The 14,209-nt window shown below is 43.0% G+C and overlaps 1 protein-coding gene across 1 annotated transcript in view; it reads left to right on the forward strand.

The window, feature by feature from the left end:
- Positions 1 to 14,209, forward strand: part of PTPRT (protein tyrosine phosphatase receptor type T) — a 458,251-nt gene that overhangs the window by 354,286 nt on the left and 89,756 nt on the right. The window contains exon 12 of the mRNA XM_085313918.1: positions 12,476 to 12,749. Within this exon, the coding sequence (XP_085170044.1) occupies positions 12,476 to 12,749 (274 nt within the window). The remainder of the gene's footprint in view (positions 1 to 12,475; positions 12,750 to 14,209) is intronic.

The raw sequence follows: 14,209 nt of genomic DNA on the forward strand, positions 1-14,209 counted from the left end.
GGTGTTGGCCCTCGAAAGTCAGGACACATGCTACTTGAGGTCCACCTGATCTGGTGCAGCAAATGTGCCAGCATCAGCATACCATTTGGCTGAGCATACCGTCCCTAAAAATGCCACAGAACTGCCATTGCCCACTTCCTAGCTGTCGGAAACGGAGCCGCTGTCTGCGTTTGGGCGACCYGCTGGGTCTCACTAACTATTCCGCAGAGAGCTTTGGCGGTAGCTAGAAATGGGGGAGGAAAGCCATAAAATTTGCATGTGTTTTAATTATAATATTTAACAATCAAATAACACGTGGAGACGATTCTTTTGTCTCAAGCAGCATTTTATTAGCTCACAGTGGCGCTTTTGCTAGCATTTTTAGTGTGTTTTATGAAGGCTTGAGGATATTGAGAGCRGGGGAGTGAGGTTTTTTGCATAAATCTTTTATATTGTCCACGTGAACTGTCAGATTAAATTCCAGCAATCAAAAGGTTAATGAAGTCTGAACTTTAAGCTGAGAATCACAAATTGATGGCCGTTTTCTCACATCAAGCTGTCAGCTGGTAAGACAAGCAGGGAATGGGAGATAATAGCCATGGTTGCCAATTTGAGAACTTCTTTATTTGCTTCACAGCTTCCAAAGTCAGTATGCCCCTTGTTATCCTGGAATAAAAGGATAATAGTAAACTGGGTAGGACATATTAAGAATTAGAAACTCTGAATTTCTTGAGACTTACTGTCAAGCATCCTTTTGCCTGTAATAGCCTTTGGATCAGACCCTTAGATGGGATGAGCTGGGCCCAACCACAGCTACCCATGGTCTGAGCTGCTCACAAGAAGGRGCTTGCCTCTCTTAAAGGACGTGGACCACAGAGGAAGTTTTACGCCTTGAAGCATCTCCTTTAGGTACTTAAAATGAGATGGGGATGAGTGTGGGCACTAGTTCCCGGCAAACGTCCCCAGCTGGGAAGCAGTGCACAAGCTTTCGTCAGCCAGCAGCCTCTACCAGGAGCGAGACTGATGAGTTCGGAGGGCAAGTGGCTCTTTTCTGTTGCACGTGGCAAGCGGTGTTTACACTAGCAGGTGCCCCTCAATGGGTATATAATAACACAGAAATGCAATAAAAGGGAAGATGAGTAAGCTGCGCTTTGCTGTTGCAGACTAAGGCATTTCAGGATTTAATTATACTACAGGTATATAAATTCCGGAAACATGTTAATGCTCCCGTGATTAAAATTATAGAGGGCCTAATTGAAAAAGCATAAACTGAATTGAAGAATTCCTAATTATAGTTTGCTTTGAGGTGTTAATTTCCTCCATAATGAATGCATAATTTCTTGGAGCTCAAAGAGGGGGCCGCTGCAGCAGCGCGTGGGCTGCAGATGGAACGAAGGGATTATCATAAACGGAGCCAGACAATTCCGAGGAGGAAACCTCTGCAGCCATGCTACTATTTTGCCTCTCTATAATTTCAGTTCTCCTTGCGCAGCGCTTTTCCAAAGCGAAAAGCAGAGCGAGGAGATGGTGAGAGATGTGCTTACTGTGCATAAGGAAGGGGAAATAGGACGGGTTTAATTAAAAGTAGACGTGGTGTGAAAGTGGAAGGAGAGAGTCAGATGAAGTATTTCTACTGGAAAGGTCGAACAGCAAAATGGAAAGACAGGAAGGCAATTCTGCCTTCCCTCGGTGCCGCCTTGGCAGACTCCATAGGAACTCCAGGAGCTGATGTTGATGCAGGTTGGATTTTTTCTTTCCAAAGGGCATACCCTATACCTCATGTTTTCCCTTGCATCAAAACATGCTTAGCCTTGAAGGGAGCTGGCAAAGCGCAGGATTGTCATATACAGCTTCCTGATGTACAGCCTCCTCATCKGTCTCATTCCCACCATGGTGGAAGTAAGAGCTATTTGTGAGCATGACAGAGCAGATGAGACTGGACAYGGAGAAGGTGCTGTGCCTTGCCCTTAGGACGTTCCTTCTCCCCTTTCTCCAGCCTAAATACACTTGTGTTCTTGGGCAGGAGATGTTTTAGGGAAAAGGCTATTTACCCATGCGAGACCTCTCCCGGCTGTCAGGAGAGTGAACTTTGCAGTTCCAGAAAAGCACGTGGTGCCCAGAACAGGAAGAAGAATCTGGCTGATATTCTTACAACTCAAAATCTGTACTCATGTGCTCAAAATATGTACTGTCTCTTTCAAGAGAGCTCATCTTTCSCATTGTACATTGATGATATAACTGTGAGTAGAGTGTTATCTGACCACATTGGCCCTATCCAGGAATGAAGGTTCTCCTGGGGTTAGAAACAGAGCTGGTTCCCCTGTATTCAAGTCTTGTCTTAGCCTTCTAAGCCTTTTAGTTAAAAAAATAAATAAATAAATAAAATAAAGTATTTTTCAAGTATTCTCTTCTAAAAAAGACAACAGATTCTTGTGTGGGGGCTTCTCTGCAATGTAGTGGCTGTGGTTCTGTAAGAGAAAACTTCAGAATGCAAACTCAGATTGTACAAAYTCACATTGCTCCTGCATGCAGATTGGCCTGCTTTAATGGAAGCCAGTGGAGATAGCTACCTTCATCCTGACTGAGAATATATCCTAGTGTACTTRTGTCCTTTTCGAAGCCACCACTTTTGCAAAGGGCCTGGCTGAACTGCTTGTATAGCCCTGCTTTCTCCTGATCTTGCAGCTTGCCAAAGAACCACTTTAGCTCTTCTTGCCCTTGAAACTTTCTTTGGTCTTGAAACAAACCAGTGATCACTGAGGATGACAACAAGACCTCAGTCAACGGTGCCTGTTTAATGCTAAGCGACATTAACACAAAAGGGGTTTTCTTTCTTTCTTTCTTTTTGTAGATCAAACAGATGGCAGGTGGTTCAGGAGGGAAAAAACACCTCCAAAGTCACTAACATTAGCTCCTGTTGCTGTGAAAGCCGTATCTGTCTGCACTCATTATCTTTAATCTGCCAGCGCAAAATAACATTGAACTGGAGAGATAGAGACTGGGCCTATTCCACTGGGGAACAGCAGCTATTACGTCTAATCTGTTGCAAGCCAGGTCAGGCTTATGGAGATGGTTGAGATAATGGAGTGTAGAGCTTTGAAATGCCCTCTGGTTCTTTTTTCTTTTTTTCCCCCTGTCTTCTTTTTTCCTTTTTTCATTTCCAAGAAAATGAAATTGAGAGAATTTAAGAAATTTAAAGTAATGATGCATATATAATGCGGGTAAATAGGAGCCATGGTAGTGTTCAGATGGCTGGAGAATGTAAAGAAGGCAATACTGGGAATACAGATAACATCTTCCCTTAGACCGAACCATGGAGTTAGAAAAAATGGACTTCTAAGTACCCAAATCCCYGTATTGGTCAGTAAATACTGTTTCCCAATTCAGTGGATTTTCTGGCAGCTCCTTGCATTCTCTGGCTCTTGCCACATTTCTGTTTGCTTTGCACAAACACTGCCRTGATTACTAGATTTTCTCAGAACTATATGGGGATAGTTGTGTTTCTGGATTTCTTTAAATACTTGTCTTTCCTTAAGCCTTGATCATTAGTCACCCTAACAAGTAATAGTGAGTGAAACATGATGAGGGTGGGAGGTGTTTGTACATATGCACACATACACACGTAGCTGTTTGTTTATACTGTTGTTGGAGCTGTTCCAAAAGGAGCAGAAAATACSTGGAAGGGGCGAGAGAGATTATCTGTGCAGCGCCTCTGCCTGTACCATGGCACTGGGCTAGGCACAGGCTTCCTTGCAGTGGTTTGCTTTAGATGGCGTTAGCTTGCCTGAGCTGGCCTGATGGAGAGCTTGCGAGGCAGCTTGGAGCTTGCAAAACAGAAGATACGTTCATATAGATAAGTGTGTGTGTGTGTATACGTGTATATATAGAGAGAGAGGGAGAGAGAGAGAGAGTGCTTGATCCAAACCTATCCTATAAAGCATAAAACACGCAATAATCCTTCACACTTCATAGACAGGTGTCAATCCGTATCTAGGCATGAGGCATGCAAAGCAACTACCTTTATACCTTATTGATACCACGTTGTTAATGCCTTTATACCTTATTTACCCCATGTTGTTAATAATGTTTTGGGGCCATTAACAAGCAGCTCTGACTTATGTCTGGTACGGTTTTAAGAAGGAGACCAACTCTTGGCTTCTTTTACTGTGAAATTTAGAAAGTTCTCCCTAAAGTAGCCACTGCTGATGTTTTCCCCAGTTTATCAGGGAGCTGCTTTCATCATGCTGCATGAGCAGATTGTCAGCAAGCTACTCCAGATCATACTGAAGTGGATGTTTTGCCTGCTGGAGATACTGTCTGGTAGGAGCATTGGACAAAAATATGAGATTTGTTTTTGTACAGCTGATGCTGTGTGATATTGGGCAAATCACCTTCTTTTTTTTCTTAAAGTTTGGCCCAGCACACAATGCCTTAGGACAGCTCTCCGCACAGGTGACTCATCACATTTTAGTGCGATTTTAGTTTGCTTCCCATAGCCGTGGCTGACATAGGATCAGTCTTTAGACTTCCTTGTTTTTTTCTAGTGCCCCTTTTGATCATCCTAGAAATTTAACAAAGCTTGAAATTAYAGAGATAACAGGATGCCCGTAGTATTGTCCAAATGTGAAATCACTGCCCTTTATTTCCTGGACTTCAGGGTAAAGCATGCCTTAGTAGGCCAGCGAATTGGAGCCTGGAAGAAAATTTGAGGCACCTCTCTTATCAACCTTCTTAATTAAATGGATTGCATAAGTATTGGCAGGTTTCTCATAGCAATGACAACAACAGCCGTGTCTTTCTGTGCCGTTTGTGTTTTACAAATTTCGCTGAATTTAGGTGTTTTCTTGGTATTCTTCAACCTCAGTGAATACAGTAGAAGAGTTRTTTGGTTTAAAAGAATGTTAAAAGAAGCCATGGAAATGAAGGAGCTCCTTCACAGTGAGGGAGCTGGCACGAGTAACTCTGTAAAATGAGACTGTGTTACTTGAGTAACATCACTATTATAGGCTTTATTTTTGTAAATGTCTTGCAAATGGGAAGAAGCTGATTTCTTTTGATGGTGTCACTGGTGACAGTGCATTCAGAATGGGCTAGTTTTTGAATCTTTGAAATACCAAGCATATTCTAGAAGATGACACTGCAGAACAATCTCTCTTTTTTTTATATATTTTCTGCATAAAAATGTTCATCGAGGGCTAGTCTTAATTCCAGCGTATTGCATTCTGTGTGGAGCTGCTCCAAAGCTTTCTGGGGCGTTAGTACAATCTTTAGTTGAGTTTAAATGGGWTTAAAATCAGTCCCTAGACAGAGAGAAGATTGCAGAGGAGTGTATTGGGACCCTACACGTACATCCTAGGTGGCTGTGAAACTCAATTTGTTACGTTTTGTAGGTTAGTTTCAGAGCTTCTGATCAAAGGTGCGGTGGAAGGTAATAAGGGTGAAAGTTTAGGAYGTACGAAATAGCTCACTCGCTTGGCAGGAATATGTTGCCAGCCAGAAACTTTTATGAACCGAGAAACCGCTTGCGGAGTCGCTTCTGAACGTTTGAACGCTCAGTTCCCGGGTTGCAGGAGGAGCCTGGTGAGGAAACGTTCGCTGATAGCTCCACAGCCGAGAGGTCTGGTAGACGCCGTGGGCACTCTGAGTCTGCGCATTAGGCTTTATGACTGTTACGCATTTAGTTCTTGTAAATTTTAGTAGAAAAAAGTTTGTTCTTTTTATAATTTTTAAAGTGTTTTGTTTGTTTCGCCATCCTAGCGCATTTTTTACAAAATCCTTTCTATGCAAGTTTATGGGAGGGCTGGAGGCACACTGTAAGAAGCAACTCATTTCCCTGTTTAATTCTACACTTTTTTTTAGGATAAATGCTGTAGAGTGCCGATAGATTTTTTTATAGAATATTTTTTGCTTTCAGCCCTATTATATTTCATCAGATTTTCCATCATGAGAAAACACACAAKCTAGCAGCTCAAAAAAAGCATCCATTGCCTGGACCCCACAGTGTCCTCAGTACCTCTGTTGTTTTATCTGGAGTCACTACGAGATTCACTCCTTGTGGGTGGTATTATTTTGGTTTTTATTGCCTGGGTGGTAGAAGTCAAGTGCTTAGTTAGATACCGTGAAGAGATAGGAAATAAAGATGTTGATGTTATTCTTCTGTCTCAGTCTGCGTCACTGAAATCATAAAATAAGCATATGCACAYTAAGCAGCTAATTTGAATTCTAAATTCGAGTAGGAGACAACACATCAARCTCTCTCCTCTTGCAGTATCCTGGGAGATGGTCCTGTGTTGTCTGAATAAAGGCAGTGAACCTACGTGGGTATGTACACAGACACTGAAAGGGGTTCAACCAAATTTAATGGGGTCTCAAGTTAAATGGAAGAGCGGGGTTGGGGGCGAGGGGAAGCCAGTATAAGTATCTGTAGCCTGAATTCTTTGATTTTTTTCTGCTATCTTGAAAAATGGGCACTAGAAGCGAAGTTGGGCTGTTCGGGATCCAGTTTGCCGTTTTTCGGCAGCATCCCGGGAGACTGATGTGCAGTGCGTTTGCAGCGAGCAGGCCTGGCGGCTGGGGGCTGCACTTGCATCTGACTTCTGCTATTTGTTATAGCAGGGCAGCAGCGTTTGGTGTCTGGAGTTTCTAGGTGCTGCTTGGTGGGGATGTGAGTGCGGATTCTCTGAATGCTCCTGTGGTCTTAAGAGCATGCGTCTCCAGTACTTCTGCACCCTGAAGAAGAGGAAAGAAGCTGAATTGCTTGTTTACCCTTCTAATTAACTTGTCTTTGACCCTCTGCATAGGCGCTCGATGCCTGTTTGTCTGTGTGCAGCATTAACCCTCCTGGCTCGGTCAGATAGGGTTTGATTTGGGGTTTTGAGCTTTTGGACAGCGTTTTCAGAAGTGTTGCGTGGGTGAACGTCACGGCGTAGATGCAGCAAGGGAGATGCGGTGCCCAGCTCCGTCTTGGCTGCTGCTTCCCGCGTGCCTTCCCTCCGAGAGCGCACAACTACGGCGGCAGAGGAGCCTCGTGCCTGCTTACTTCGTTGCCCTTCTCCTTCGTCTTTGAATTAAGATAACTAATAACAAGGCAACTGCTATCCTTTAATAGCATCTTATTCCCTGAGGCCTGTCAAACAGATATCCTGGAGGTAAATGTGGCACATTTGAACCARAAATGAGAAGTTCCTGTTCTGTAAGCGTGGGCTACAAAACCTGCTTGCAAAAGGCTAGTCAAATCATGCAGTGCAAGAGCAGGCTCTGCTAATTGCTACTTACTTTTCTTCCCCAAGGGGAAGATATTATTGGAAATAATAAACATCTGATAATATAGTGATRTATTAAATATTAAAATTAAATGGAAATCTATTAAATCTTAAATGGCTACGGTACATTCAAGAAATCCTGGATACCAATATGGTCAARAGGGAATACTAAAATGCTGAAGGGTCATTTCTTTTAAGCTTTAGTAAGTCAGGTAAGGAGGGGATCAATGTAAGGCCAGGAAAGAATTATATTCCTTTTCACACCCTGTCATTATCAGGGGTATAGTGCAGATTTCACGTTGTTGGGAAGTATCACGTCAGGGTGCTGGCGTGTGCCRAGGAGTGTGTGTGTACGAGTGGATGCACTGTAGGAAGCGCTGACGGAGCTTTCCCTCTCCACCTTCATGCCCATCCCATACACAAAACTTGAGTCTGGTGTAAATATGTGGCTGGATTTCTGAAAAGTTGCTTCCTTAGCTCATTTTCACGCCAGGCTGCAAAAATGGAGAGCAGGGAAGGAGAAGTGGGAGTGAGCCCAGGGATCCCTCGGTAGCAGGGACACAGGGCTGTGATTTGAAATGTTGATTATCCACAGTTGTATTTCCATGCTGACTAGAGAACTCATAATTTATAAGATTACCTTGTAGATGATGATAAGAGCACATTTTCTTCTTGTGCAGACAACATTTATGCTGTGGCGACCATTACGCCTGGTGCTTTTATCAGTGATTTAGAAGGAAACTGTCAAAAAGTTTAAATAGCTTCTATTAAAGTAATGGGGTTTTATCTATAGGAAACYTGTGAAATTTATCCAGGAGCCCAGTCTGGGCCTCCTTCAGCACGACGGTGCGGCTGCACAGCGGGGCTGTGAGCTCCCCAGCCTTCTAGGAAGTCGGGCGTTGGGCCAGGAGCCCCGGGAAAAGCCCCGGGAGCGAGCTTCCTTGTAGACCAGGCTATGTATTAACACTGAGGCTGAAACACACTGCTTGTCTTCTTTCATTTTATTGCTGCTGAGGTTGCTATCAGCTATCACGAGCTTCTACACGCCGCTTTTGTTGTCTCTTTTAATATAATTTCCGTATATGACACTGAAACTTTCTTTTATCCAACTGGGCGTTTTCAACTGCTGTATTGATTCCTGCTATGCAAGCAGTGTTGGCTGATTCTGGCTGCAAGCGGTAGCTTTGAAGCTGAGAGGAGGAGATCCTCAGGAGATCCTTGCTACTGCCTACCTGATAGCCAGAATAAAAGCTAATAAAATACTTGGGATATCTCTTCTGTATTTCCCCCTACCCCCTTCCCTTCCCTCTAGCAGTTTTTGGACACATGCTCCTCTCTTCCTTAGTTGTAATCACCCTGCTTTGTACTGTGAAACTGGGGGTAGTAGCACGTTTTGAAAGGTTGACCCTGCTCAACGTTGGAGTGGAGACATGCCTGCAGCTGAAGTGCTTTTGCAGGCTGATAGGGCACGTCATATTCACTGGGTTGATTTGGAGCCTGTGCCCAACCCACAGGCTTTAGGGGTCATGATGCATCAAGAAATGTTGTCTTCTGACAAAAYTGAATTGCTTTTACTCTTGCAAATTGTTACAATATTCCAGTTATTCTGGCCAAAATTTAGGGTGGGTAGTTGTATGCTTGCTACTCAAAAATYCCACAAAAAATTCATTTTGGTGTAGGATCATTGCCTTTTTATCTGTTCTACTTATCCCAAGGAAGAGGCACACATTCATGAGAGTCTTAATGCTGGCAGTAGCAGGCAATGACTTCCCGGAGTGATAAGCTTCAGGCCAGAATAATCTCCGACAGCGGCCGAACTCTTGGCCCCTTGACCACTACCTTGGAGTGGCCGCTTGACCACCGCTAGATAACTGAGGCTCCAAGAGGGAAGGGAGGTCACTGAGTCATGCAGGTCAAGTGAAGAGACATGGGTGCTGCAGGCATCGCTGTGAGCTAGGGCAGTGCCAGGCATAAAGGAAAAACCGCAGAGGAAGGTAGGCAGTCACTCGTCCCCAGCTTTGGCGAGGAGTGCGTTCTTTAGAAAGAGGGCACGACGACAGCGCTGCTGGCTCAGATGTTTGTCTCACAGGAAAAGGGGACAGTATTCGAGCAGGAGGTTAATGGAGCTTTAACTCAAACGCAAACGGGATGTCTATTGCATTTCAGTTAAATGCTTGTGAACATCTCATGGTGCTTCCAGAAGCACCTCAGGTTAATCCAAAAGAAGAAACATCAAAAGTAACGAGTAAAATTTCCTGACATTAAAATGATGGGGTATATGCGTGAAGGGAAGATTATGAGTTAAAAGCTAAGCAGGAAAGCTAAAATGTGAAAGAACACAGATAAAAGAGTATCTACTATTATGTTACATATGTATCAAAGCTCTTGCTCATCCTGAAAACAAGGTGCATATATTGGAGGAGCAGGTGTGACTCTGAGAATGTTAAGGTAAGAACTTCTCTGAGCATGGAAGTATAGAAAGGAAATAYTTTCTGTTGTCAACAAAGGGAGGCATTTTTCAGGGGATAAAACTGAAACTAAGCATTTTTTTTTTCAGTTAGAAGGCAGGTGGCTAATCGTTTAGAAATGTCAGCAATAGGCTTACAACTTGGTTGGAAAGGCTGCTGGTGGTTGCTGGGTTGTTGCTGTTCGGAGCTTACACTGTCTTTGTCATTCCTTGTAAATTTTGGGTTTTGGAGGGTATGCAGTATACTGGTCGTGCCATAGTGGGCAAAAATGCCCATGATCAGAAAAAAACAGGAGAGGAACATGACCAGGCCATTGGCAGGTTTGGAAAGAGCAGGCACTGATTCCATGTCCTTGAACATTTATCCAGGAAAAAGGGGACCGTGAACTTTGTCCCTTCTCCTGAAGAAGGCTTCCTGCGAGTGGTGAGCTATGTACTTCAGTTGAGCTGTGTAATTTAGATGAACAAGCCTGCAGCGAGAACGAAGTTGTGCAAGTGGATGTAGGCTGCAAATCTTGAGACCTTTGAGGAACTGACTGGAGGGGCTGAAGGGGCTCCAGTTCTGCTACACTGTCAAGGAAACTCCATCATCCAGATTGTCTAAAAGTGGTAGCATTATATATCTTTCAGAGCACTGTGGTTAAAATGAGAGATCAGTTCGATCTACAGTAACAAAGCTGAATATTGGCGTACTCATACACAGAAGGCAGCTTTCATTTTTTTTTGTCCACAGATATAAAAACGCCCTGCCTTTATGAAAGCCTACCATTTGATAGGAAAGGACCGCATATCATCCTTATGTTCTGCCAAGTGTTCTCACAAATGCCCTTCCTGCACAAGCACACCAAAACCAAGCTTCTCACTTAAAACCTTATGATTTGCAGGWGAAGGCTGACTCACCAGAAGTTTTGTGTTTGTAGAAATTCTGTTCATCATTTGATAAATTCGTAGGAAATTAAACTCCAAATGAAAATTTTGCTTTTAGCAAGATAGATAAAATCCATATTCTATTTCAAGCAATATTTATTGTTATTGCCAGAGCGGAGGGTCAGAATAAGAATCTGTGGGTGGCCTCAGTAAACAGTGACTGGAGAGGCCGACTGCAGGTTTCTCTTGCCAGGCTGGAAGGAGTGGTCAGTTGCTGGGAAACTGGTTAATTTTTTTTTAGAAATTAAAAAGTATATACCAGAGGAGGTTTAAAATATTCTGTTAAAACCACAAGGGAGCTGTAAGACTGAGGAAAGTTTTCAGGTCTGTTAATGGGCTTTCTTTGAACGCTGCTGTCCCTACCCCTGGTGGGTGCATCTCGCCACATTAGCAAACGCTGGTAGCATCCCGCATGAGGACSATTTCAGTACTAAGCAATTCACAAACCGATTGTATTTGTAAAGATTATTTGCTTTCATGTCTAGCAGCAGCAGTCTCCCATGCTGATACTTTGCCAAACGATTCACTGACCACTTCCTTGTTAACAGCGAGTATACTGGATACCCACAGAAATAAAATAGTAATTAATTCAAAAGCATGAGCTAGTTTTTTTTTTTTTACAGTGCTGCTTGTTCAAGCTGCCACAGCTTTGCTTCCCCCAGAAGCACTGATGAGYTATTGCAGTGCTAGAATTTTTTCTAACCAATCTTTCTACAACAAGGAGCCGGCGCAAGCAGGGAGAACGATATGCTGCTGGTGGTTTACTTACCTTTTAGTTGCTCTCCCCAGTCTAACTAAACCAAAGACCAGCTTTGCACAGGTAGGTGAGGGCAGCGTATGTGAATGTCCTACTAGAAAATGAGATGGCTGCAGTGGTATCATTCTTTGTCAAATGGGTAAATGGTGATACGCAGGCAGCATATATGCCTCAGCTGTAGCAGCCCTGAACTTAAAGGCTTTGTTAACTGAGAAAAATAGCAAAGTGCATGTGGGTGCCTTACAACCTTCCTGAGCCTAAAAAGGTAAGCTACAAATAGCAAGAATCACTATTACATATCATAGAGGCCCAAAACGTAGCAGGATTGCAAAAAGATTAACAAATTATAGAGCTGGAAAGAGTACGAAGAGTAGTTGTTTCCTGAAACAAAAGTGAATTGGAAGAGATTAAAAAAAAAAAAAAGGCACCTGCTCAGTATATAAGTCAACCTTTTAGTATTACAGGTTAGGAGGAGATATGCCATGAAAATTACTATTAGAGAACTCCTTATCCTAGGATGTGACCCAAAAGTGGTGTGAGAAAGGGCCATTCTTAGAAGTTATAAGATCTCTTTTGTTTACTGAAACTGGTTCTTGTTTGTTCTTTATGTTGTCCCTGAAACTGTTTCAAAAGGGATCTGACACCATTGCCAGATACTGATGCCATCAGTACTCTACCATCATCATTTTACACCTTTTGGCCTTAGCAAACAATTCATAATTTGGTGGCTGAAAGAGAAAGCAATTTCTCTCCAATTTTCACTAAATTAAAAATTCATTATAGGTTGGATATTTTATCTGATACCTCCTTTTCCCAAAGCGTGACATCAGTGAAATCTATTTGGACTTTCACAAAGGTGTATCTCAACTAACTCAACAAAATCAACAGAGTAAGCGATCGATGTCTTGCCCACGTAGTACCACTCAGTTGTCACTGCTACTGCAGTGCTCCAGAAACGGTATTTGTTATGTTCTGGAATTGTTTTTACTGTTTTGCCTTTTACTTTTGTCTTTGGAAAGTTTCTTGGTGTTTAAGGCTCTTGAGATTCTAACTGTATTTTCCTCTACTTCCTCTCCTTCCTAGTGTCTATCAACTTGTTGTCAAAGAAGAGAAGCCACAGAAAGCACGGAGAGCTGCAGACATCGTTGAGTGCTTCTCCGTTCCAGTGAGCTACAAGAACGCTTCCAGTCTGGACTCCCCCCACTACTTTGCAGCCGAGCTGAAGCCGGTCAACCTGCCCGTCACGCAGCCGTTCACGGTGGGCGACAACAAAACCTACAACGGCTACTGGAACGCTCCCCTTTCACCCCTGAAAAGCTACAGCATATACTTCCAGGCTCTTAGCAAAGCAAATGGAGTAAGTGCAGAGAAAGTTAAGCTGGATCTGTACACATGACCACCTCTATCTGTCCTCCCCACCTTTCTCTTTGCATCTCCATCGGATGGCAGTTTATCTCCTCCTCATTATTATGCTCTTGCAGAAATTTGGTGAAAATTCAGCATGCCACTACTCGTCCTTCACTCAAATCTCTCCCTGATACATAGATCCAATGAGAAACCCGTAGTGGAGCCAGATGATGTAAAGGCACATGTTGGGTTACTGGCATTTGGTTTACAAAGTGGATTGCTTAGAATTTACTTCTTTATTCTGCTGCTTTTCCTTGCAGTTGCATTGAAATTGGAGTAGGGGCTATTGTCCTTTTAAATGACAGAGCTGCTACATCAATTCCACTGCTTATCAGTTTGGAGGAGACATTATGAGATGAGAACTGCCCAAATGCTGTGAAATTGGATTATCTTCTAGCTTGCATTTGGTCACATCATAATTTAGCAATTATGATTGGGATTTTCAGTTTGAGTAAAATGTAAGTTAGGCTATAGAGGGGACAATGTGCATGTATTTCTTGCTCCTTTTGGATATCCTGGACTGCATTTTTATAAATACTTTTTCTGTGCTACTAAGTTTAAAATGGAGACAGGAAGCTTAGTCTGCCCCAGACTCAAAATTCGCAGACTCAAATGACATACATGTCATGTCCTGACAGATCCAGTCATGGGAAAAGTGAAGACCTCTTCCGTTTTCCATTTTTAGTTTCCAGCTTAAAATTATTTGTGACATTCTTTTAGCTTGGTCTTTGCAGTCCTATTCAGCTAACAGTGAACAAGCGAGATCCAGCCTGAGCAGCAATTCACCGTACTCCCTTCCTTACCTTTGACTCCCTTAATTGTTTTTCATTATCATATAACGTGATACAATTTGACATTCAGGCCTCATGAAAAGTCTTACAGCATAGATGTGCAGTCAGGAAGTTGGACAGTTGTATATGTTCTTAGCACCTTTGCCAGTGCTTTCATGAACCTAACTTTCACTTGGCTCAGTTCTTCAAGACATCACCTCTGAAGGAGGAGAATTAGAAAGATCAGTCAAAGGTGGAAGGTGTTGTAGTCCTTGGTCTCCACTTGGAACAGTCTTCTACACCTGCAAGACATCACAGTACATCACGGGGGACTGCATGTTTTTTAACAGGCTAGCAATGCCAGTGAATATCCACAGCTTTTCTTACTGGCTTAGTTCCTCCATTCATCACCGTTCTCCTGCAGAGTATCTGCTGTGTGGCTGACAAAATCTCCTCAATACGGTGCTGCTTTTCACCTTGGTTTCCTTGCTAGTCGATACAGACTCCTTCCAGCGCTACTCAATTAATTCAATTTTAGATTTGCCTTTATAAAGGAAATTGTGAAATATATGTATATGTCTCTCTGTGTCCAGTTAATTCCCCTTGTGTGCTAGTTAGTCGCTACTGAATGGATCCCCAG

This window comes from Rhea americana, unplaced genomic scaffold, assembly GCF_003343005.1.
Source record: "Rhea americana isolate MKP2758 unplaced genomic scaffold, rheAme1 scaffold_4, whole genome shotgun sequence".
NCBI classification, from domain to species: domain Eukaryota; kingdom Metazoa; phylum Chordata; class Aves; order Rheiformes; family Rheidae; genus Rhea; species Rhea americana.